Genomic DNA, 25,300 nt, shown 5'->3' on the forward strand with positions numbered 1-25,300 from the left:
ATGCATAACAGTCAACTAATAAGGGCATGCCAAGCTTTCATTTTGGCATCATTATTTTCCACCCGGTGTGGAGGATTAGACAATTATATGTATGCTTTTACAACACATGAACTACAAAGATGAAGAAGAGTCTAACGTGACTTATAAAACAGATGGGCGAATAAGTATGAAATGGGATCAATCGCGAGCTCTATCATAATTGAAGCGTGGCCTGATTTCTCTCCTGGTGCCGCTTGCAGCTGCGTCATCCATCACTTGTGAACGGAGCAGAGGCCAGGTTAAGCACACAGCAGAAACATTTTCATTTTAATGACAAAATCATGCGAAATACTCACGTACTCCTCACGATTGAGGAATCTGCAAAAAGGAATGGACTTGATAGACTTGGTCTTTTTTTGAGGGGCAGGGGGTGTCTGATCACCATAGCAACAGGTGTCATTTTGCCTTGGTTTACTAATCCCATAAAAGAGGAAAAAATGCTAATGCTGTCATTTGCTTGTGATATTATGATGGAAAATGCTAATAAACTGTAACTATGAGGAATGTTTCTTGTTTTTGTTTTTTTAGCAAAAATACAAGAGATATTCTGTCAACGAAAATGAAGAACTTTGTGATCCCCAATTTGTTTTCCAGCCATCAGGACTAACAATTAATAATAAAACAAGAAAATCAAGAAACATAAAATAACCTTTCCCCGGAGCAGTAAACACTGGCTACATTAACAGTAAAGATTCACTTTGGTGCTTCTCATAAAATGAGCAAAATTACATTTCTGGGACATGGGACAATTCTATTGATGTCATTTTGTAGGGGAGTGGTTTTATTATTTTTTATGGCTGCAATTAAATCGGGACTTTATATATATTTCAAAAACAAAACACCAGTCATATCCATCAATATTTTATCAAGGTAAATTGATATTATATTGACACACACCGGCTGAAAATTGTGCTTTTCCCTTTTCATTTCTGCAGGTGTTTGACATTCCTTCTTCTGTAGCTACATATGTAAATCAATACCAGAATAAATATTAATAAATGCTCTAAAATGAACCTTGGACATTTTTGCAATAATTATGATTTCATTTTATAAACGTAAGATGTAGTTCCAGTTCATTTTCATTTTTCACAAAAGCATTTTCGTTTTTCTTTGACTTCATGAACAAAACCCGTGCACATAGCAAGTCATCCTTTTTCCATTTGGTGGATGACCACATTATTTCGAATGCTCATCGCACCTGAGTAATGAAGTCAGCTCAGACATTCATCTCTGTTTCCTTGGTAATGTAGCTTCCTTTTCTCCTGAACACACACACATAAACACGCACACACACACGCACGTACACACACACACACACACACACACACACACAGGCACACGCGTCAGGTTGACCTTGTGGAGGAAATCATCGGCCATTCATCATCTTCGTCAGCTCCAGTGATGCGAGGAAGAGGAGAATGAGAAAAGAAGGACCTCGAGATTCAACCAGTGGATGTTCTCATTCATGGATTTTAAACAGCAGTTACACTACAATTACATCAATTTTGCCTGGAGACAATTAAGTCTCACTTTGCATGGAAGCTCACGATAGACGTCAACACAATCAAAGGCTGAATTTATATCTGATTTCAATCATTTTAACTTAAGGTTGCAGCATTAACAGAGCAACTCATACCATGTTATTCCATTAATAAAATTCTGATAAAATATTCATATTCAAGACTTATAGAAATACTGTAATGAAGACTCAGCTCCTCTCATGGCTTCTCAGTACAGCAATAATATTATAATATTACCTGTTCTATGCAGAGGATAAAGAACATATGCCTGTTAGTATTGTTATATTATCTGTTGAGGCGCCAATGTCTAGCATTATATTATAATCACATAAGTACACTTTATTTGTGCAAAGGCAATTATTTTTCTGACAAGCTACAAGTTTAAGTCTGATGCATGATGAGAGTCTCACACATGCACACAAACCTCTATCCCATTGCCGTTTCTGTAAATGAATGTGACAGGGAGGTTGGCGACAGCTATGTGAGGGATTATCGGCGGGTGAAAAGGGGAGATGAGTTTAATTTTAGACTGCTTCTATAAATAAACTCCATTTATTTCACATACACGCGCACACGCGCACACGCGCGCACACGCGCGCACACGCGCGCACACCCACACACACACTCACACACACACACGCAATTACTGTTTGATGTTCTAATAGAAAGAGTGAGTGGAGGGGAACAGGGGCAAGAGGCTGCTGTTGCCTGGCAACCGTATCCGGCATTTGCAGAATATGTGACACACATACACACACAGACACAGGAGATGCCAAAGAAATATCGACTGTTGTTGCATGTAGCCACAATGCATTGTGGTGAAGGGCCGGGATGCCCTGCAGTCTTACGTAAAAATAAGACGGGGGCTTTTGATGTTCCTTTGTTGACTGGGATGAGCTAAAAATAGCATTGATTGATGAGTGGGGATTCTGCAGGAGACGACCTGAGGTGCAGGGGTCAGCACCTATCCCATCATGCATTGTAGTGCGCCTCATTAGTCCCAAACAGAGTGGATTTTGTAATTTTGTCATTTGGTTTTGGAAAAAAATAGCACGCTTCAGGACTGTCTAAAAAAAACACAATTCAATAGAATGCAAAGAAATAGATATGAGCAGCATGATTTCAGGCATTAATTCAATGGGCATTCAATGGGTGTGTGTGCTTTGGCCACCAAGGGAGAGCATAATACATATTGCACAGAGATTTGGTGATGAAACGTTGAAGAAGACCATCAGAATTAAGCAATTAAGCGGCAGTATTCATAGTTTGTTTTTTTTCTCAGAGGATAAAGAATATATGGCAGTGTATTAATATTTTGTCTGTCTGTATATGTTTCTCTCAGTTGTATTCAAATGCAAATCATTTGCATGCTATGCTATGCTAACGTACAGCAAGAGAGCAATGGGAATAAGGAGGATGTCAATGTGTAAACTAAATCTTAATTTCAGATTGGAATGTGTAAAATAGTTTACAGGTTGTCCTGAGATGCCAAATTTGAAGTTGAAATCGTTTGACTCGGTCACGAAATGTGGAAGGACGATGTGCAATTGTAGTGGACCGTGTCTGCATTTGAAAATACAGGTATTGTCATGTAAAATGTGGAAATTGGGGGAATGTGTCACGTGTTTCTCCTGTAGGTGGCAGAGGAGGGCCGTCCCTCCAGTTTACACACCTGCTGCCTATGTAATCAGGCGACTATGTAAGGACTCTTATGTTGTCATGTCTGCCAGAGCATTCGCCTTGCTTATGATTGTCACCAAGTGTTGAATTCGTCCAAAAATTCAATGTTCTTGCCCTTTGTTTTTGTTCCCTCCAGGTTTTCTGCACCTAGCTTTGTAAGTAGTTTTTCGTTGTTGTTATAATCACAGCTTTTGTATTATATGGGTTTCTTCTTGTTTATTTATTAAGTAATTTCCAACTAGGTTTTTAATCCTTGTTTTTTTTTTTTTTTTTTTTTTTTTGCAAATGTTTTTGGTTGTCTCATTTTCCTGCTGCCATACAAGCGTTCTTTATCAGTCTTGCGACCTATTTTTGTGAATAAATCTTTTTGGTCAATTCTTTCCGAGTTCACCTTTCTGGAGTCCAATTCTGTCCAAGAGAATGTGAAAAATAAGATTTTTTTCCCCCCAATTGAATCATTTGGACAAAAAAAAAACTGTGGCCGAAAAATAAAAATATGTATACAATGATCACACCTTAATCAACATTCACCTTGACGGGCCCCAGTCCCGCTACTGCTGCTCCCACCGATTGGACAAGAGAGCGGGCCTTGGATGGTTCTGATTGGCTGCCAGCATGCAGCCTGTTGCTGGGCTGTTTCCAGGGAGATGACTATCAGCCTTTTCTCCCTCCTCATTCTCCTCCTCACTGTGAGGATTTTGCTGCTTGGTGAAAATGATGTCTGCGAGGAATTCAGGTTTCAGGGGCGCAATCGTGCACAAATTAAAGAGACAGACATAAACGAGGCCGCTAGGATTAAATATCGTCATGACAGAGATTTATCACGCATATTGCGACATTTCCCAGACCTTGGACAAATGCATATCAAGAACAAATGGAATCACAAGTGAGCCATTCAGAACTAGGAGGGGGTAACTCCCTTTATTTATGTATTTATTTATTTTAAGATATCCTTTATTTGTCCCGCAATGGGGAAATTACAATCAGACTTCAGAAAGGAAAACGCTGGGTAGGGAGAGGGAAAAAAACCCACGCTCGAACTATCCTCTTCTGAGGTTAATTTAAGTCCAGGATGTCCAGGAAGACAGTCCCGGTTTATCAGTCCATGGCCGAGAAGGAGTGTATCCCTGCAATAAACCGGTGCCAATTAAATCAGGTGCCATTGCCCTGATCCTCCGACACCCTTCATCTTCGCAAACACTTTTGACTTTCTCTCACACTCGTCCATGTTTCCAATCTGGTCTTCAGATGACGCCGTGCCGGTCCACCTGCATCCTGGCCACCATCTGTACGGTGCTGTAGAGACTCACGCAGGAGCCGGTCGCCGCCATGGTTGCAGCCAAGGGGTTGAGCAGGTTTCTTGGAGGCTGCATGCGAGCCTCGCCAGACACCTGCCGCTGTAGACAAGACAGGATAGAACAACAGCAACACATAACGTCACACAAATGATATAACAGTACTTACAGGCATACATTATTTATCCTCTGTGAAGATCAAACAAAGAGGGAGCCCTCATACATTGGCCTTAAAAAATATTTAAAAGCTGAACATTCTCTGAATTATTTATTTGTTTTGAGAGCTATTCTTAACTTAATGCTGCCCCGAGGGGCTTACATAACTAAACTGCCCCAGATGTGCACATATTTAGTCGGGACGTAAATCTCGTCCTCACAGAAGCCGAAAGAACATTTCAAAAGAATGTTTAATGGTTGCAAAGAGGCAATAAAGGAAGGGATGTACCAACCTGTAGGAGGCGGAAGTAACCTGGGGTCAGTCTTCCCAGTCTGATGATCATTCCCACTGCTGCACACCTTCCTGCGGGAGAAGACGATGAACCATTTAAAATGAACAGAAACCGCCATGAGTGATGACAATATACATGGCAACTTTTCAACATCCATACAAATTCATGCACTTTTTGACTCCTTCCATTTTGACAAAAGCCACTTTAATTTTTTTTATTTGATACAAAGTTTAGGCCAGTTCCAAAGAGTCAAAATTGTACCTTCTAGCCAGTTGTAGAACCTCCACGGTAGATCCAAACAGTCTGCGAGCTCGCCCCCGGACCGTCAAAAAGTGGCTGCAGCCTGAAGGAGGCTTTTATACTGCGACCCGTCTTGTCTTGCATGGATGCATGCTTGAAGGAACATTTGTGTTAATGCACTGCGGTGACTTATGTAAGCCGGCGCCATTCCCATTTCCCTTGAAAGCCCCACAACAAGTGTCCTAATGGCACCCCGAGAGCATCAAAGTGGTGACAATGCTGCACTATGGAGGCTTTTGGACATTTTTATTGAGAATGAGGGCAGCTTGGAGTGTGATGGAACAAATAAATGGAGCCTGACTTTTGGGATATGACCTGTGGGTTTAATAATCACAATGCGACAAGGTTCCTTCTTCATTGTTTTAGTTGTATTAAATTTTCATTCAATGTCGGGATTTGTTGTGTACATCTAGAGGGAGCTTCTATACCATTAGTTGTACTCGTATCTCAATTGGAGAACTAAAGTTGGTTTGTTCATCTTTTTAGTCTGACTTTGTGTCACGTTGCAAGTTGGTGGTGGACCCCAAAAACCAGGTAAGCGGGAGGAGCAAGGTGTATTTGAAGAAGTGTATTAATAAAACACAGAAAACTAAATCCAAAACATAGTCCTAATAACGAAACAAATCCAAAGTACGAAACAAAACCCATGACTTAAGCAAAACACTATCAATAACAGAAAACCTGACGAAAAACATGACAAACGTGGACAACATGGCAGCAATAAACAAACATGACAGTAGCCAACAGCAACAATGACCCGACAATGAGTGCTCGGGCTGGGAGTCCTTCTAAAGCACAAATTACATAATGACCAACAGGTGTGCAGCTGCAGGGAGAATCCTACAGTGCCGCCTGTTGGTCACAAGCAGAATCATGACACTTTGTGACATACAGCCGCTTTAATGCGATAGATAGGGCCATGGTAGGTGTATTAAGGAATTTAGCCTTACTATGAGTACTATTGGTACCAGTCTCTCACCTGAACATCTGTTTAAACTCTTAAAACAAAGGATGTAGTGTTAAGTTTATAGTGTTAAGTTTATATCTTCTTCCCCTTGAATGATTAACAGCCCCCAAGTGTCTTCTTTTACGTCCGTCACCTCGGGAGAGTCCTTCAGGGCCGTCAAGTTGCCCTGAACAGGAACTCTTATCTCGAGATTTATGCAGCGCAGGAGAGCTTTGGGTTTTCTCATCACGTCAAAATGGAATTGCATCAACCTTTCTTTGTTTCAGATTTTTACATAAGGGGCAGAATTTCCCGCCTCTCATTAACATATTATACCCATATAAACGTGAGACTGTATTTTTCCTGGGCTCCCTGATGAAATCTGAAACTCCCAGAAACTTTATCGATTCGTATTGTGATAAACTGCAGAAAAGAAAAATAAAGCCTTCGAAGGTACTGTTCATCATCTCCAGCCTGTATTTGGATAACCAACATCTTCATCATCCGAAACTAACGAATATGCGGAGGAAGAGAAAGGCCTACTCCCCCCCCCCAACAGGTCCTACTTCCTTCATTTGAATCCTGATGCTGAATTTCAGGCGACTTTGCAGCATTTCTTTATTCATTTAGCAATTTTGTCATGGAAACTCTTTTGTAATTCTTCAAAAAGTAGGAATTTTTGCAACGCTGACCAGTGAGATTGTTTTGAATAGGTAGATAAATGCTGATTAGGAGGTCAATTTTAAATTGATGCACATTGATAAAATGAGCTCAGTCTCTACTGCATGTGAATAACATGGTCGTGATCAATTTTTGCCATGGACCGTCTTGAAGTACTGCTGCTCCCGTGAGGCGAGCAAGGCTTCCTCGTGTGCTGCCGCCATCACGGGAGTTTGGACCACCTTGAGGTTCACGCCGCCACGGGTGTCGCTATCCGGGTCCACTATCAGCTTCCCGATAAAAACCTGCAATAAACAACGACAAAGAGCGTGAGAAAAAAATGTCCTGGGGAATACCGTCGTTTAGCATTGTTTGCATGCTGCCAGACCTCTTCGTGGTGCTGTCCCACGTCCTCTTGCGCTGTTTCTGTCCTTATGGACTCAATGTGCTTCTCCCTCTTTTCTTTGATTCCCTGCAAGAGAGAAAAACAAAACTTTGTCGAGGAAAAGCCTTTCTTCGTGGGACAAAGAAATGGTGAAGGACAAAAAGAAACCTTGAGGATGTCATAGTTGGACGTCTTAGAGACATAATTGCACCATGACTTGGCTGTGAGCTGACGTTGCCTCCAGTGAGACTTCATCTGCAATAAAATGTATCAAAGGTAAAACGTCACCAAGGTCAACCAAATCAGGCAAAAAACGCTTGTTCTCTAACAGCCAATATAAGAATAGGAATAAGAAAACCTTTATTCATCGCACAATGGGAAAATTCCCAATTTACAGCAGCAAAAATGAAAGGAAGAAAGTAATGTGAAATTCCTCTACAATGAAACCTACATGAGCGAAAATACCCCCTAGTGTGAAAAAATCTTCATGCATTAAAACCATTCCCACTTTCCTGCTCCACATACAACGAAAAGAAAACCATGTTGCATTATACAAAATCTTTTTCTCTGCTTTTGCCTCGCAACGACATTCACGACAACGAAGTCTAATCCAACATCGACCTCTACCTCTTCGTTCGGGAACAACAACAGCAACCACCACACTGGTTTACACATGCGCAGTAGTCCAGGAAGTATTTGTTATTGTTAGTTTCAGACGCAGCAAGAACGTTGCATTGCTAAAATTGCCCCGAAACGGACCTTTGGACGTCAAGCAGCTAAGACGAGAAGAGCTCTGACGCTGGAAGAGAGGGTAAAAGTGAAAGATGGAGGAAACAAAATAAAAGACGTTATCCAAGAAATTGATGGAAGTGAAAGTGAATTCTGATTGTAAATTTCGCAATTCCTTTCCCTATTTTTCTTTCTACACTGACTATATGAAGTGTCAAATAACTGGATGCTCATACTTATGCACTATTGGAATAAAAATAAAGAGTACACATACGTTTGTGTGTGCGTGTACACATGCGTGTGTGTGTGTGTATGTGTATCTTTTTATATAAAATAAAATTTGCAACAGTGAAAAACCCCCTGTTGTGAAAAATTTCTTGCTGCAAACATGATTTCGTTGTAGAGGAATTTCACTGTAGAAAGAACAAAACGTATAGGAGGTGCTGTATAGGCAGCCACTCTCGCTGCGCTATCTTGAAGCCATAATAACATAATGACAAAATAATACAACACAACACATAACACATAAGATAAATAAAAATAAATAGAATGTTAACGATTGTTTAAAAATTACATTTTCAATTCCATGAACATTGTGTTGCTCCTTCTGTCCCGCATGCCTTGGCCATCTGGGAGCAGTATAGTACATACGACGATGTACGGGAAACGGTGGCTACAACTCAGTAAGCTGGAGTAATCTTTGTCATTCATTGCCTTTGATGCTGAATGTTCTCACCTCTTCATACATAAGTTGTTCTTCCCTGTTGGCCTCCTCGACATGTTGCCGCAAGACTTCCTCCTGCTCGGCCACCACTGCCTCGGCTATGCGCTGCGACATCTGCTGGGCAGAACGCAGGGTCTCTTCGTCCGGTGTGACGGGGCGGATGCCCTCCCGGATCAGCTCATGGCTGATCTCGTCCCACACCTCACTCACCTGCGTGACATCACACTTTGTCATCATGCTTCAGGCACATTAAATAGTGCAGGCAAAAGAGTCGTCTGTCTAAAAATATCTGATTCCAATTGTGTCTCTGTATGACAAATTTTCAGTTCGGAGGAGAAGTTCTGCAATTCACACAAAACTAAGATGGCCGATTTCGGTTCATCTTCAAGAATTTTTTTTTTGTATCCTGTTCCAATAGCCCACTCATTTTTTTTTTTTTTTGTGAATCAGAAAAACTGGTACAGATTATTTCTGGAAGCCCTATAAGTGAGTTTTAGAGTGTCCTGTTTGGAACCACCACAATTCAAAAAATTTCACCAGCTCCACGGTATTGCCAAAAATCATGCATTTTTTAGCTTGTTGAGGCCCACAAAAAGCTGAATCGTTTGTCAGAAGAATAACTCAATGATTTCAAAAGGGAATAATACTGTCATGTTTCGGTTTGTGACCAACAGGTGGCACTGTGGGTTTTTTTCCCTGCAGCTGCACACCTGTTGGTCGTTAGGCAATTAGTGCTCTAAAAGGACTCCCAGCCCGAGCACTTATGGTCCGGGTCATTGTTGCTCTTTGCTGCTGTCATGTTTGTTTGTCTGTCATGTTTAGATCATGTTTTTAGTCATGTTTCTGTTATTGATAGCTTTCAGCTTCAGTCATGGTTTTTGTTTGATACTTTGGACTTTGCTCGTTTTAGATGAAGTTTTCTGAGTTTTAATACAATCTTTCAAGTACACCCTGCTCCTCCCTCCTGCCTGGGGTCCACCACCACCACCACGCAAACGTGACAAATACAAAGTAACATTGATGATAAAACACCTGCTATTTTGTTCTTACCTTGAAATCAAGGTACCTTTTGACGATACTCAAGGTCACTCTGTCTTTTACGGACAATCCTGGAAGATCCTCGAAACCTGCACAAGATAAAGGATCAGTTATGTGGACAATGAGGGTTGCGGATGCGCTCGAGCCTATCACATCTGACTGGTCGCCAGACTCATTTTGTATTTGAGTGTTTGATTCTCTGTCCCGATCATTAAACAACTCTAAGTGCATTTGCATTCTGTTTACCAATTCTGCAGAAGATCAAATAAATCTTGGCTATCAGGTTCTCTTGCATCTCTAATACGGCGGCGCTCGCCGTGTCCCGAGTCGACATCAGCGCTGCGTCATCCACCTTACGACGTGCCAGGACAGGCTCCTTTGGATCTGTGTGTAGTTAAGAGAACATTTGTCACGGGTTTGGTTGTCCATTTGGAACCGCCGACACAAACAAACCTGCGATCCCGCCGTGTTGGTTCCGGCTGACTCCCAGCTCCTCTTCCTCCCGCCGCCACACTTGCAGCAGGAGACTCGGAGCCGTCCAGCCATCGCTGTCGCTCCAGCTCAGGATGTGAGGAATTGTGCTCAGGTTGTCACACAGCTCCAAAAGAGTGGCCAGGATCACGCCGTGAATGCACTTGGGACTCGACTGAAAGAAAAATGAAAGCAGAAGTTAAAAATGTACCCATACGAAGGGATTTCTGGACTCGAAAAGTTTTAAGAATCCCTGCAGTCAAGACCCCCACCAAGACTCTCCCAGGAAGGGTTTGAGGTACTTACACTGAGTAGGTCCAGTAAAACCAGCACGCCATCTCGGGTAAGGAAGCAATCCTCTGTCGTGTAGCAGCCCACAATGCAGGTGCTAACAATGGAACCACAAACGAACCATTTCCATTTAAGTCATTTTCAGTCTTCGCCCTTAACTCCCTCAGCCAAACCTAACCCGAGACCCTACCCCACAAGCCCCAACTCAAGACATAGGAACCCTAATTCCAATGATACAAACATTTCCTCAAGAGTGAGCGCTAGTCACAGTCAGCAGCAGAGTAAGAACCGTTAGCTTAAGCTGCACTGACCGCACGCACGCCAAGGTTGACAGGAGAAGCTTGTTGTGTCCTAGGCCACTGTAGAACATGCTGGTGCCTCTCCTCAGGTAGTGGACCGTCATCTCCACGCCCTCTGTCCCAAATAGCTCCTGCCGTGCGACCGCAAGCGTGTCAGAAATATCTTTTCTGGATGATCAATCAACTTGTCCCAATTACCTTTCTGTGCATATCACTCTCACACAGAGCTGAGAGGATGACCTGCATGTCTGACTTCATCTCCACAGTAACCGCATCCTCATCGCTGGCAGTCGACTCCATCTGCATTAGAAGCCCTGAGAAGTTGATGCGTGCGGTGGAGAACATTGTGAGGTGAGGGGTTATATGGAACTGAACTGCACTGGTCACAACCAATGACGCGAACACCAGCTAACCCAAATTCCAAACCCTTATCTCAACTTTATTAAACTGACCTAGAAGCATGTGTATTGTCCCCTGGTCGCACAGGTCCTGGTTGAGGGTCTTGTCATCCAGGGAGGTGACTGATCTCATCAGTCTGATGCAGTAACGCATGTGAGCCTTTTTGCTCCCTCGGCCGCCGGTGGCGTGGAAGCTGTGACCTTGTCCACAGTAGCCGTCTGGAATCAGTCAAGCGTCGTGACTGGAGTGCCCCCCATCATTGCTTCACTCACTCTGACCATGACCATGGTGTCTCACCTTGCCTGACGCACCAGTCCAGCAGGTGCAGCAGGGCCACATTGCCATAGCAGGACATGTAGTGGTCCAGTATCAGCGGGGCTACGGTAGCGAGGACTGCTAGAGCCTGCAGCTGGAGCTCTTCCAGCTGGATGGGCGACCAGTCACGAGACCCCGGCTTCACCTCGGTGGGAATGGCGGGCGGCTTGGCCAGGGTCAGCAGAGCCAGTATTACCTGTTCCTCTTTGAAGATCTGCACCACAAAAAGGACAAGATCAATGTCACGTCAATATCTACCTAGATGTGCAGAACCAGGAGCATCCACCGGGATGGTTGCAGGATCTCTTGACATCACAACCAGCAGATTTAAGAGCAGCTTCTTCATTTGCAGGTCTTCCATGTTGTACGTCAGCTTCAGCTTGTCCACCAAATTATGGTGACTCTTCACTGAAATAGAAGCCCGTGAGAAAACGTGGCCGTCAAATCCAAACCAAAACACCAGAGACGGAGAGGAATTTTGCCTTACGCTCGGGAAATGTGCTGAGGGCAACAAGCTGGTTGGCGAATAAGCTCTCCTAAAAAATGAGAGAATTATTTGTCTCAACCAAAGCAATAATGCCATTGCTTGAACAGCTAAGTGTACTTCCCATCGATGCCTCTGGGTGATGTCTGATGAATCGTACCCTAGCCATCATTCCCAAACCCCGAATTCAACTCATCTAAACACTGAACCTTTTCCTCAGCAAACCTAACTCCACTAAGCCTAACCCTCATCCTAACTCAGAGAACGACTGGCCTGGAAGACATCACTCACAATGAGCAGAGCGCAGGAGTTCTCAGCAAAGAGGGTGGTGAGAACCAGCAGATCGTTGCGGACTTGGAGGTCAATGTGTCGGGAAGTGTTCAGCAGGGCGTGGTTAAAGGCTTCTTTTAAAGATCTACAGGACAGAAAGCGATACAGTCAGAGTTTTTCAAATGCAGCTTTTTTTCATTCAAGTTAAGTCAATTAGATTTTTGGAGCGCCGATTCACATTGAGAAGGGCTTGGCGCCAAACAATAAGAAAATCAAGGATTGAGACACGTTTGGCGAAGGAAAAACCCCTATAAGGATGAAACATTGAATAGAACCCAGGCTCTTTCAGTCAATTTTGTGCCTCTGCTAGCTGGGTTTGGATGGAGAGTGTCCAGAAAAACTAGAGTAGAGAAAAGAGGATAGTGGGGTTGAGCGATTGAGGGAGGGATGAGAGAAGAATGGGCACAACAACAGCAGTCTCATGAACAAGATTGGTGGTGTTTGTGGGGTTCGGGATTGGGTTAGAGAGTCAGGTAAGCCATTTCAGTGCTTTAGTGGGCTTCTTGGAGTTGGGACTTGTGGATCTGACATACATGGCACATTCCACGCTGCTGAGCTGGGCGGCCACTGTAGCCTTGTTGCCACTCTCCAGAAGGTTCCAGAGAATTTCCGAAGAGTGAAACAGGATCAGTCCGGATGGGTCTGGCTCATTCATGCGGAGACAGATGCTCTCGGCCCCTCGCACACTGAGCATTAAAGTGCAGTTCATATCTAGGGATGGATGAAGGATAATATTTGTAACCTACAGTAGGTAGAAAAAATATACATACAGAGAAACTCCTCTACAATGAAACCTACATGGGCAAAAATACAACATAGTGTGAAAAAAAATAATGCATGAAAGCCATTCCCACTTTTCTGTTCCCTCTACAACGAAAAGTCCCCCTGTTCCGTTATACGAAGCCTTTTTTCTGCTCTTATCTCACAACGAGATTCACTACAACGAAAACGAGCCTTCCGCAAAGGTCTCATCCAACCTCAGCATGCCACAGCAACCTCTACCGCTTTGTTCAGAAATGGCAACAACAACCGCCACGCTGGTTTACACATGCGCAGTAGAACAGGAAGTATTTGTTTCAGATGCAGCACGAACGTTGCATTGCTAAAATGGCAACAAAACGGACCTTTGTATACCAAGGAGTTAAGAAAACAAAAGCTTTAATGCTTGAAGACAGGATAAAGGAAAAATAAAAGCTGGAGGAAGCAAAATAAAAGAAATTATGCAAGAAATTGATGTAAGTCAAAGTGAATGCTGATCGTAAATTTCGCAATTTCTTTCCCTTTCTTTCTTTCTACGCTGGCTATATAAAGTATCAAAGTGTATGCTCATACTTATATACTACTGGAATAAATAAAAAGTACAAATATATGTTTTTTTGTGTGTGTGTTCGGGTTTACGTCTGAGATTAAATTTGCTACAGTGAAAAGTCTTCTGTTGTGAAAAATTCTTCCTGCAATGATGATTTCATTGGAGATGAGTTTCTGCATATCACAACACCTGGCATTTGAATAGGGGTATGATTTTTTTATATCCATTTGATGCTAATCAGCATATCGACCCGCTGACTTTGCCACAAGGACTCTTGTGTTGATAATGAAGGCGCTCGAGTAATAACAAAGGATCTTCAGTAATCCCCCCCCACCCCCCATCCCCAGGAACTGACCAGATGTGCTGGAGAGCATCTGAAGTGTTTGCAGGAGCAACAGCTTGATGGCGGGCTGCTTCTCCAGCGCCGCTAAGGACAGGAACAGCGTCTTGGCCAGATCGCTGCGCTCCAGAAGCTGAAGTCTGTAGCCGGGGGACGTCGGTTGAGGCTCTGTGAGCATCAACACTCGTGAATGCAGATCCCAACGATGTTCCGAATAAGGCCAAAACACACCGTGAAATAACTAGGACACAAAATTAGGTACAGCATCCAATACTAACCAGTACACAAATTCAGTGTTTTAATAGTGTTTAATATACTAATTGGAATACCAATTAGTATACTGTACTAATTTGTTTAAGTGTTCCCAATGTTGTGTCCGTCCCACTTTACATATTAACAAAACAATACTCAACTTCCAAATTGCAAATACTTGATATCATATGTAGATGGGAAAAGAAAAAAATGAAGATGAGGGGCAAGATGACAAGCGGAAGAAAAAGGGAAGAAGAGAAGCTGACTTAGCAGAAGCTGGTGTAGGTAGCGGAGACTTTGACACGATGGCTTAGCGAGCCGGATCGTACCGTCGAGCGGTGGTTTGCTGGGAGCCGAACAGCTGTAGTAAGACTTGACCGTCTCCACTACCTGACGCCGCACCTCACCGTCTGACACCCTCATCAGGTAGCCTACACTCACGCACACACACTACAGTTAAATTAATTTGGCACACCATGGAATTGAATGCAAATGTGGTCAAAGTATGGCCAACGGCCCCCATGTGAGGTTTCACGTTATCAAGTTATATTTTGTAGCAATGATAATTCCAAAAGAAAATAAGATATGCATTATTTATTTTTTTAGGAAAAAAGGTCAACATTTGTCCTGAAATTATCCCACTCTGCAGAAACTTGCAATTATTACTGCATATTAAATACTGTATGTAAAATTGTTGTATTATTATATCATCTGAATAATGTGCTCTTTCATTGGATCTTTTTTGACGGTTTACCGAACAAAGTGTCATGTGAGTACATGATGATGTTTGTACTCTATACCTATGCGAGAGAGAAACTGCTTGACATCTTCAGCGTAGTTGAGCTCATCCGAAACTTTTTCCTTCAGGAAAGGAAGCCTTACAAGGACGAACATTTTGTTCATGTTCAAGAAAGAACATTTCATCTCAAAACAGCAGGAATGCGAACTACCTGCAAATGTTCAGAGCTTCACACAAAATGCCGCAATATTCCGGTTGCTTGTCAGCCTTTTCGCCGCAGACTTTGAGGATCCTCGAGATGCTCGCCACCTCTCTCAGCAGCTTGATAATGTCAAGGAAAAGACGTTTCTGTTGTGGGGCAAAATAAGTGTGTGGCGATAAGTGAGCACCTTTTTCTGTAAATCTATTTCCATCTCTGCATACACCTGGGGAGCAGTCAGGAGGAAAGGTTGACACGAGAAAGGATACAAAGCCCTGTTGTTTCCTCTTGAGCAGCTTCTTCAGCACAAAAATGTGCCGCTCCTGCATATGAGTCTAAAAAAAAAGAAAAAGAAAAAAAAGAGTGTAATTATGTGAAAAAAAAGTTGGCAAATGCTTGATCGGAATGTTTTTCAGTTTGACATGAGTCTGGTGTACTGTCCATCAAAAGACCTGTCTATTGATCTAATTCTGTTATCGGCGGGATGCCCCCCCCCCCACTTCCCACCACTTTGCACGCCACTACAAATGAATGCGCGGATGCCGCTGCTCGCCTCTTTACTGGTACTCGTAAGAGGGAGCATATAACTCCTACTTTGGCATCCCTTCACTGGCTCCCCATTCATTTTAGAATTATTTTTAAGATCCTCCTCTTTGTTTTCAAATCTCTGAATAATCTCGCGCCACCTTACCTCTCTGAGCTCATACGCCCCTACACCCCTGCCCGGCGCCTCAGGTCTGTGGACCAGTCTTTGCTAGACGTACCAAGAACTAAACTGAGGCTCAGAGGGGATCGAGCCTTTTCTGTTGCTGGTCCATCTCTCTGGAATGACCTCCCACTGAACATTCGGCAAGCCTCCTCGCTGCCCATCTTTAAAGCCCTCCTCAAAACTCACTTGTATTCTTTGGCGTTTGACTCAGCATGACTTAGATTTGCTATTGGTTTTACTGCTTGGTGCTTTCTACCGCCTTATTACTTATTACTGATTCGTCTTACTGTTTATTGTATATGTTATATCGCTCCATGTACAGCGCTTTGTATGCAGCGATGGCTGTTTGAAAGTGCTCTATAAATACTGTTGACTTGACTTGACTTGACTTGACTTACCGTCAGGGGATCTTCAAGCAAACTAATCACTTTGGCAAGGTTGAGACTTCTCGGACAGACCTGACAAAAACATAAGAACAGGATATTCGAGAAAATATTACCATTACTTGCATTGGTATAGAAATATATGACATCACACTGTTATGACAGAGGTCATATGTAGTGCAGTTGTACTATTGCAGACTATAAACACAAAACCTGAGTCACCTGCTCGACATGGTCTGGTGTTCTCGGCCGGACAACAGCTAGATCGGCTTTCCTTCTGTGGACAACTTTACATGAATCCATTTTGATTCATAACAAAACAAAACTTGAAGCATTGGCAGATTTGGACTCGTGTAAACAGACTGACTTGTTTACACGAGTCAACGATTCACTCAAAACGACGCCAAAAATGTGTCAAAACACAGCGAAAATTCACAGCCACAAATCGATGTAATTATTCATCTAATTGGAAATTTTACATATATAAAAAACAACAACAACCGCAATGACGAATTTTAATATCACTTATGATCACGTAAACATCACGTCGCTGTCACAACGCTGCCAAATGATAATGGTGTGTTCTGGTTCCCGAGGAAATCGGAAACTCGGTATACATGATCAAAAAAAAATGCAACTGGGCATTGAAATCAACACGGAAAATATTTTATTTTAAAGTACATCTCTAACTAATTACAGCCTGTACGTCAATTGTGTTGTCTATTGGCTTTATTTATAGCACAAGATTTATTTTAATAACTGTAGGGTGTTTCAAGCGAATTAACATGATACTACCGTTATTTTGTGTGGAAAAAAACTCCAGGCTAAGGCACTCTAATATTTTTGTGACGCAAAACGCGTTTTGTTCTTTCGACAGACGTGAAACTGACGTCTTAGCCGCTTAAGTTTTCAGATTTCCAAGGACATTAAAGAGCACGCTGTAAGAGGTTTGATTTGCAGTTGCCATAGTGACAGACAGCCGCTACGGCGAGAGAGTGGAACTAAAAGTGTCGTGGAAGGAAAACGCCCATTTCCTCCCTAAACCGGTAGTGGTAATGCCGCAACAACCAACGACCTGTTTATTCCCCACCACAACAATAAGCGGCGACGAGTGAAGATTTTCCAATGATTGCAAAATAATTAACATAAACTAAATCCAAACCTGGACTACGAATCCAAGAACATGCTGTCGGACGCAGGTCAGTGAAGCATGCCAATAGCCAGTGCTGTTAGCCACGTGCTAAACGTGGCACGCTAACCCAACATGGCCGATTTAAAGAGCTCCTTGTTGTGTGTTTTTGTCACGTTTAAGACTCTAAACTCACCTTTGTGTTGTTCACTCGCCAGTATTTGTGTTCAACACTGCGTTGTCTGTTAGCACCCCGACCAAAAGCCGGGGTGGACCACTGCTTTGTCCCAATATGTCATGTCACACATCACCGGTGGTGGGGCTTGTTGTTCATCAGACTACCCCGGGAACGGCTCCTGCGCCCGGCGAGCCAAGAGGAGGAGCTCCGGGGAATCTCCGGGTGAGGGCCAGGCCTTACGAACCTCTGGGAGGCAGTCCAACGTCCGGGTAAAGCGTGCCAACAACCCCCCACCTGGACAGGTACTGTCATTTTTAACCCCCCCCCCCCCCCCCCCGACCTCCTTCATAAGCCCAGACCTCTGATTGCTCTAGGTCAAGTTCTATTGAAAAGTATTGTCTAGTAAAAGATAATGTCATTCAATTTGATCAAATGAAGCGGCACAGGGAGACGCTTCAGGAGAAGTGGTTCTACTCAGATCTTGTCCCAGTGCGTCGATGCAAAATCCTTACAGCAACAGCCTGACATCAAATCATTGCCACCGAGAGGAGAGTGGATTGGAGGTGAAAAGTGGCAGTAAAACAGTCCAGATGTCATGGGTGTGAGGGAGAGCAAGAGACTAGTTGCAGGCAGCACGGTGACGAAGTGGTCAGCTGGCGAAGAAGCGTTACAGCAGCGGCATCTCTTCGATCATCGCCGCCTCACTTATGTTATACATCTTTGATGCATCTCCCTCATTGGATCGTGCGGACGCGTGTTTCCTTGAACTAACAAAAAAGATGGCTTTGTGTCTTTTCAGAGCAAAAGGAAAGCTACGGACACGGAAGAGGAAGATGACCAGTCAGAGAAGAAATTCAGGAAGTGTGAGAAGGCGGGTTGTTCGGCCACGTATCCCGTGTGTTTTGCAAGCGCTTCTGAAAGGTGGGGACCAATATGGTGCATTTTATTCCCCACAATTTAAGCATTGTTTCATCAAAACACACCAAAAATAATTAGAGTACCCTTAACATTCAAAAATAAAAAAATACTGTACAGTTCAGAGTAGTTTTATGCAAAATGAATTATACTCTTATCTCAAGCTACAACTGTATTTGTTTACCCACTTCCGCTCAGTCAATTTTCAATTATAGTTTTTTTTCCCTCTTTACTCAGATGTGCTAAAAATGGATACACGTCCCGCTGGTACCATCTGTCGTGCGGTGAGCACTTTTGCAATGAGTGCTTCGATCACTATTACAGAAGGTAAAACTGCATTCTACATTATTAAATTTGTGCCTGTCATCGTTGATAATTATGTCTTTTTTTTGCAGTCATAAAGACGGCTATGAGATATTTTCCGCATGGAAAAAAGCATGGACAAGTAACGGCAAAAGCGAGCCCAGTCTCAAAGCCTTCATGGCAGATCAGCAGCTTCCCTACTGGGTGAACAACTTGTCGCGAACAACTACGTCATCGCCGCTCCTATCACCGATGCCGGAATGTTCTTTCATGTGTGTCGTTTAGGTGCAGTGCACCAAACCCGACTGTCGGAAATGGCGTCAGCTCACCAAGGAGATCCAGCTGACCCCCTCGTTGGCAGCCACATATCGTTGTGGGATGAAGTTCAACAATGTCAAGGTAAAACCGGAAGCTAGAAGTCATATGGAATGGAGAACTAATCATAAATGTGTTGTGACATGCGTCTTGTTTGTGAACAGAATGAAGGGCCGGACCAGTGCTCCCTGCCAGAAGACCTGGTAAATTAACAATACACGGCTGTCATCGTTCATTTTTAGCCATGTTGCCTTTTCATGTGGTCATGTGGTTAGTATCACATCACGACACCCATGATGACAAGGGTCCATCCCCGCGGTTCACATTTCAACAAATAACGCCGGTGTTGGATTCCATTTGTGCCAGAGAGTGGCGGAGGTGACGGACAGCTGGTGGCACTCGATGCTCATTTTGCCGCCGTTGTTCAAAGACAGCCCGGCCACGCCTTTCCTGGCCGCTTACTATCCCGACTGCGTGGGCATGAGTCCGTCCTCCTCTCCCGGTGGGGCGTCGCTGAGCGAGCTGAGAGCTGATCATTGCAGAGCCGTCCAGCCTCAAAGTACTGGAGTGTGAACTTCGTCGTCGTCATCATCAGCTTCCTGGAAGTCCTCATCATTGACATTGCGACTCTGCTCAGTCGCAGGCTTGTGTCCGTACTTCCAGCCCTTCTACCAGCCCAACGAGTGCGGCAAGGCTCTGTGCGTCAGGCCCGACATGATGGAACTGGACGAACTTTATGAATTCCCGGAATTCTCCCGCGACCCCACCATGTATTTGGCGCTGCGCAATCTCATTCTAGCCTCCTGGCACAAAAACTGCAAGGTATCAACACGTTTGCTGACACAAAATACCGTATTGGCCCGAATATAAGACGGCCCTGATTATAAGACGACCCGATCTTTTTCAAGACTCAAGTTTGAAAAAAGACTTTTTGAACACCAAATTCATTTTTATACAGGAAATAGTTACAGTACATCTGAAACAAACAATATATTTGAGAGAAAAAGCACGTTATTTTGCCTCATTCAAATCTAAAGTGCAATCACATTCGTAAATGAATGGATTCTGGTTTTTGAAATGTAAATTACATCCTAACTTCTCCTCAGCTGCCGGTTAACCTGGCCGATCTTCGACCCACTTTTCTCCAGATTGTCGCTACTCTTTCTCCATTTTCTGTTATCTCTCCTATTATTTTCTTTTCCTTCTTACCACTATTTTTTATTTATCTTCTTCGTGCTACCGCTATTTTTAATTTTATTCTTCGTGGCAGGGGTTCACTTTGGCCTGGGGAGTCAAGTGCAAGTCGTGAATGGGTATAATGTCTAGACCCCGAAGAAAGACGACCCCCACGTTTTCAGTCTTAGTTCAATGCAAAAAACACTGTCTTATATTCGGGCCAAAACAGTAATGTGCAGTGCACGAACAAGATTTGGGGAAGAATTGTTTTTTAAAAAATATTTGAAAAGACGTTAATCATAGGTATGGGATTTTTTTTTTCATAGATTGAAAACCAATTCAACTTGGGACCTGACTTATTTTCTCTTGGCAGTTTATTTCATTTGTTTCCAGCATAACCGCTAAATGCCGCTTCACCGTGTTTGTTTTGAACACTTTCGAATCTTTACCTTAAATATGTTTGTGTGTCTGTCATGTCGCAATGAATTGTAAGGACAAAACCAATAATGAGCAAAACAACAACTCTATTGTTTGTTCACCCTGACCCAAGGAGGTTCTGACTGTCCAGAAGTGCATCATGCACGTGGTGGTGCGCGGGCTGGTGCGCGTGCGATGCGTGCAGGAAATGGAGCGAGTGCTCCATTTCATGACTAGGAAGGGCCTCATCAACACGGGGGTGCTGGCGGTCCAGCGGCCCCTGCTGCCTGAAAAGCATCGTGCGGTAAGTGTCGGCCCTGTGAAAGAAAATTACCGCAACAATAAGACGTGACTGTATTCTTTTCGTGATGTGATTCTTGCAGAAGAACGTCATCGTGATCGGCGCGGGGGCCTCGGGGCTCGCCGCTGCACGCCAGCTGCAGAACTTTGGCACTCAGGTTTGCAATGTCAGGATTGAGCTGTAATATGTACTTATGGTGACTTTGTATGTCTGGTTGAAGCGAAAGATTATTATTTCTTATGGAGGAAAAGTCGTGAGATTTTTAGACGGATGATGTCGCACCTTAAATGTTCCACTGGACTTGCTCCAGGTGCTGGTGTTGGAGGCCCGTGAGAGAATCGGCGGTCGCGTGTGGGACGACACGGCGTTGGGCGTCATCATGGGTCGGGGCGCTCAGATTGTCAACGGCTGCGTGAACAACCCGGTCGCCCTGATGTGTGAGCAGGTGAACTTTCCCAAACATGTGGGGAAATTTGTTATGTCCACATGTGCACACTTGTATCACCACATTATTGCAGTTATTTCTTTTCATTTCCCTCTCCAAAAGCTAAAAAGAAAAGTTGAATAGTGTTTTAGGGGTGATATTAATGTTGGAAAAAGTTTTGAAATTCATTTGTTCTCATTTTACTTAAAAATGTCTCTTTAAAAAATTAAATGTGGCACTTGAGCTCTAACGTTTGCCCATCCCTGATCGAAGCTGACCTCACGCTGTACGTTCACAGATGGGCATTCGCATGCACAAACTGGGGGAGCGCTGTGAACTGTTTCAGGAGGGCGGGCAGGCCACTGACCCCGCCATCGACAAGCGCATGGAATTCCACTTTAACGCCATTCTGGACGTGGTGTCTGAGTGGAGGAAGGACAAGTCGCAGAGCCAGGACATGCCGCTTGGAGGTTCTTTATCTCTTACAAGATACCAGAAAACGTATGGAGAGAAACTGAAATTCTTGGTTTTGTTGGACAGAAAAGGTGCAGGAGCTTAAAAAGAACTTTCTTCAGGAGTCCGGCATCCAGTTCAGTGAGATGGAGGAAAAAGTGCTTCAGTTTCATTTCAGCAACCTGGAGTACGCCTGTGGCAGCTCTTTAAACCAGGTCAGACTCCTCCGAATTCACAGACGCGTATCAGATTCTTATCCAGGCACCCGCTTTGCGGTAAACAAGATCAATGGTTGATGAATGAATAGTTTTTAGTGTCTGGACTGGTTTAGAAACTACTCAGGAGACAGAGCTTTTTTGTGTTCGCTTTAATTGCTCCAAGTCCAGCTCTGTTCACTGCCGCATGGTGTTGCGCAGGGTTCAATTTTAAGGCCACTGCTGTTTTCATTGTATTTGCTTCCCTGGTTTCCACTGTCGTGTGCAGCGGATGTTTTTATTTTTAAAAATTACTCTATAAGATTGAGTTGAGTCTTATTTGTGAGTATAGGTTTCTGCAAGATCCTGGGACCACAACGAATTCTTTGCACAGTTCTCAGGAGACCACACATTGCTCACCCAAGGCTACGGCACTCTGCTCCACAAACTAGCCGAGGGCCTGGACATCCGCAAAAAGTGCCCGGTGGGAAAATGTTAATCCATATTTTTGTCCTCTATTCCGCATAGGACAATCACAACCATGTTGGAAAAAGTGATTCAACCCCCCCCCCCCCACCCCCAATCTATTTCAGGTGAAGACCATTGATTACTCAGGTGATGTTGTCAGAGTTACGTGCTCAAATGGCTCCCAGTGGACAGCAAAGAAGGTAAACCCAAATTAGAAAAATCTTTTGTTTTGAGTCGGGGCTTTTAAATGCTTTCCCTTCCTTTAGGTTCTGGTCACAGTGCCGCTGACGTTGCTGCAAAAGAATTTTATCCAGTTCGTCCCGCCGCTTCCTGAGAGGAAAGTGAAAGCCATCCACAGTTTGGGAGCAGGCATAATCGAGAAGGTACACAGTTTTATCCTTTTTGTTGACTACTTTTTGAATTAATATGATGAATTTAACCTGTCAAACTGGACAACAGATCGCGCTGAAGTTCCCGTACAGATTCTGGGACAACAAGATCCAAGGGGCCGACTACTTCGGTCACATCCCGCCGACTCTCGACAAGCGAGGCATGTTCACTGTCTTCTACGACATGGACCCGCAGGTTTTGTATTTATTTATTTATTTGTCCTTCCCTCATTAAAGCCCACCCTTTACCGGTTACAAATGCATCCGTATCTGCATTTTGTGCAGGGGAAGCAGGCCGTTCTTATGTCCGTCATCGCCGGGGATGCCGTCGCTGCCGTGCGGGACATGCAGGACACGGACATAGCGGGCGAATGCATGAAGGTGCTGCGTGAACTCTTCAAGGAGCAGGTAATGATGTGGTCCTGTAAACCTATGGGACGTTTCTTACCAGAAATTGAATCATTATGCACACCGGAATTAGCCACTGCAGGGAAAAGCCAGCTTGTGACGCAAAAACATGATCAAATAATTGTTCACCATCTTTAACAGGAAATTCCAGAGCCCCTGAATTTCTTGGTCACACACTGGAGCAAAGACGCATGGTCGCAGATGTCCTATAGCTTTGTGAAGATGGGCGGCAGTGGCGAGGCGTACGACATTATCGCCGAGGACGTTCAAGGGAAATTGTTCTTTGCTGGCGAGGTACCAGAAGCTGCCCAAATCAAAATTTTCAGGCGGTGGTTAGCAGATGCATGCAAGTCTGTGCCTTTTTCATTATTTTGATGAGACTTCATTTTAGTTTCATTTTTTAAAATTCATTTTAGTTTTCTTGAATATACAAAGCGAAGTGAATCCCCGCTGGGTATCAAATGTGACCCATTATCAACCTTTGAAAAAAAAGTCTGAAGATGTACATTTTTTTCCCTTGCTATGTTTCCAGGCCACCAACCGGCACTTCCCTCAAACGGTGACTGGCGCCTACCTGAGCGGGGTCCGAGAGGCCAGCAAGATGGCCACTCCCTGAGAGTTCATTGAGCGCTTCAAACTCACCAGCATGGATACACGGGTTGAAACGCACCACCAAACTGTGTCTCTCTCTCACACACACACACACATACACTTACACGCCACGTGAACCACCAAGGGCTTCAGACAAACTCCGGTGCTCAATCCCAACATGCTGTGAAAGAAAAAAAACTGGGACCTGCCTGGCTTGGATGGATCCCCCTAAGCATAAAACATTGTGAAACTTTGTTAACCAGCAAGGCTGACCTGAGTAGTTCTTTAAAAACTAACAATTTTTTCCCACACTGTTTTATGAAGCAAGTGATGTGTTGTGATCGTGCATGCAAAAGCTTGCATGTGTAGAAGTCAAGAGTACGTCTGTTGTAGCACTTTTGGGATTTGGGATGCTCGTTTGAGCCAAAGCAGGGTTAGTAGTATTAGTTGATATGTTTGGAAACCATTCACATAAACTTTGTGATATGAAGCTTTGGGGTCACATTTCAGGAGGAAACTAAAATGCACTTTAAACTTTGCAAGTCAAACTTGACCTGAGTCTCTACAGCAGGTTACAAAGATACAGAGAGAGTGGAAGAGTGACAGAAAGGCATAGAGGTTACTGTCATTTTAGGTACTTCCTGAAATTTCCCCCCAAAAAGCCAAATATGCTTTTCTTTTTTTGTGTGAGTAATGCAACAAACTATTTACTTTCTCAGGGATGACATCAGGACAGGCAGTACAATAATTCACCTGATTAAAAACGAACAAATGAAGTTTCACTTAACGTTATCCGTTATGTGTTTGTCCCTTTGTGCTGATCTAAAAATGGTCAGCAGCACAAGAGCATCTCACTGTTTCTGATGTTTGGCCGGTGTTCTCCTTGTTGGTTTCCAAATATGCGACGTTTCAAGACGATTCTGTTTGTCAGGCATTTCGGCGCTTATTATTTATCTGCTATACTGTCTGTGTAATAAACTGTGCTGCAAACTGCCGTGGCTATCTTCTTACAAAATATACTTGGTCATGACTTTATTCATATTAATGTGGAATAAATAAAACATTTGAAACGTACAATGCAGTCAAACAAAATGAAACTTGCAGCCAGGTGTTTTGTTTTTAAGCACAGATCAGTTGTATTTAACTTACAGTTAACGTACAGTACAAACAATTTGCATTTGATCATTTATACATTTTTTAAAAACAATTTTAAGTAGAAGTCGTTTACCATATGTGTAATACAATATCTTTACAAATTCGCTTTTTTCCCTATATTTGGTGCAGTGGTATTGTTTAAACTGCACAATGTTACAGTGGCTTACACAAGGTGTGTTATTGAATCTCTTATGAATTC

The 25,300-nt window shown here is 43.5% G+C and overlaps 2 protein-coding genes across 5 annotated transcripts; one reads left to right on the forward strand and one right to left on the reverse strand.

Annotated features, from left to right (window-relative positions):
* Positions 1–4,133: 4,133 nt before the first annotated feature.
* On the reverse strand, positions 4,134–17,754 carry LOC127605001 (cilia- and flagella-associated protein 69-like). Of its 4 annotated transcripts, none has more exons than XM_052072539.1 (26): positions 17,611–17,754; positions 16,508–16,562; positions 16,301–16,360; positions 15,463–15,528; positions 15,206–15,315; positions 15,056–15,132; positions 14,522–14,686; positions 14,019–14,171; positions 12,888–13,065; positions 12,316–12,439; positions 12,028–12,076; positions 11,827–11,948; positions 11,523–11,754; positions 11,279–11,443; positions 11,025–11,140; positions 10,839–10,957; positions 10,543–10,624; positions 10,219–10,411; positions 10,012–10,149; positions 9,778–9,854; positions 8,740–8,937; positions 7,443–7,529; positions 7,278–7,361; positions 5,245–7,194; positions 4,984–5,054; positions 4,134–4,636 (listed from the first exon to the last, which is right to left on the reverse strand). In XM_052072539.1, the coding sequence occupies exons 4-24, from the start codon at positions 15,520–15,522 to the stop codon at positions 7,036–7,038; spliced, it is 2,688 nt and encodes an 895-aa protein (XP_051928499.1). In that variant the 5' UTR covers positions 15,523–15,528; positions 16,301–16,360; positions 16,508–16,562; positions 17,611–17,754; the 3' UTR covers positions 4,134–4,636; positions 4,984–5,054; positions 5,245–7,035. The 4 variants fall into 4 exon arrangements, with proteins under 4 accessions (XP_051928499.1, XP_051928497.1, XP_051928498.1 ...); XM_052072537.1 differs by having other exon boundaries at positions 16,508–16,572; XM_052072538.1 differs by lacking the exon at positions 17,611–17,754 and adding an exon at positions 16,811–17,000.
* LOC127605005 (lysine-specific histone demethylase 2) lies at positions 17,311–24,940 on the forward strand. The gene is made up of 21 exons (XM_052072543.1): positions 17,311–17,484; positions 17,752–17,894; positions 18,392–18,513; positions 18,745–18,834; positions 18,903–19,014; positions 19,096–19,209; positions 19,290–19,328; positions 19,492–19,684; positions 19,763–19,947; positions 20,852–21,022; positions 21,102–21,176; positions 21,330–21,464; positions 21,742–21,913; positions 21,984–22,111; positions 22,443–22,574; positions 22,684–22,758; positions 22,825–22,941; positions 23,018–23,143; positions 23,233–23,355; positions 23,497–23,649; positions 23,888–24,940. The coding sequence occupies exons 1-21, from the start codon at positions 17,469–17,471 to the stop codon at positions 23,969–23,971; spliced, it is 2,505 nt and encodes an 834-aa protein (XP_051928503.1). The 5' UTR covers positions 17,311–17,468; the 3' UTR covers positions 23,972–24,940.
* Positions 24,941–25,300: the final 360 nt, after the last annotated feature.

This window comes from Hippocampus zosterae, chromosome 7 (assembly GCF_025434085.1).
Source record: "Hippocampus zosterae strain Florida chromosome 7, ASM2543408v3, whole genome shotgun sequence".
Classification (NCBI taxonomy): domain Eukaryota; kingdom Metazoa; phylum Chordata; class Actinopteri; order Syngnathiformes; family Syngnathidae; genus Hippocampus; species Hippocampus zosterae.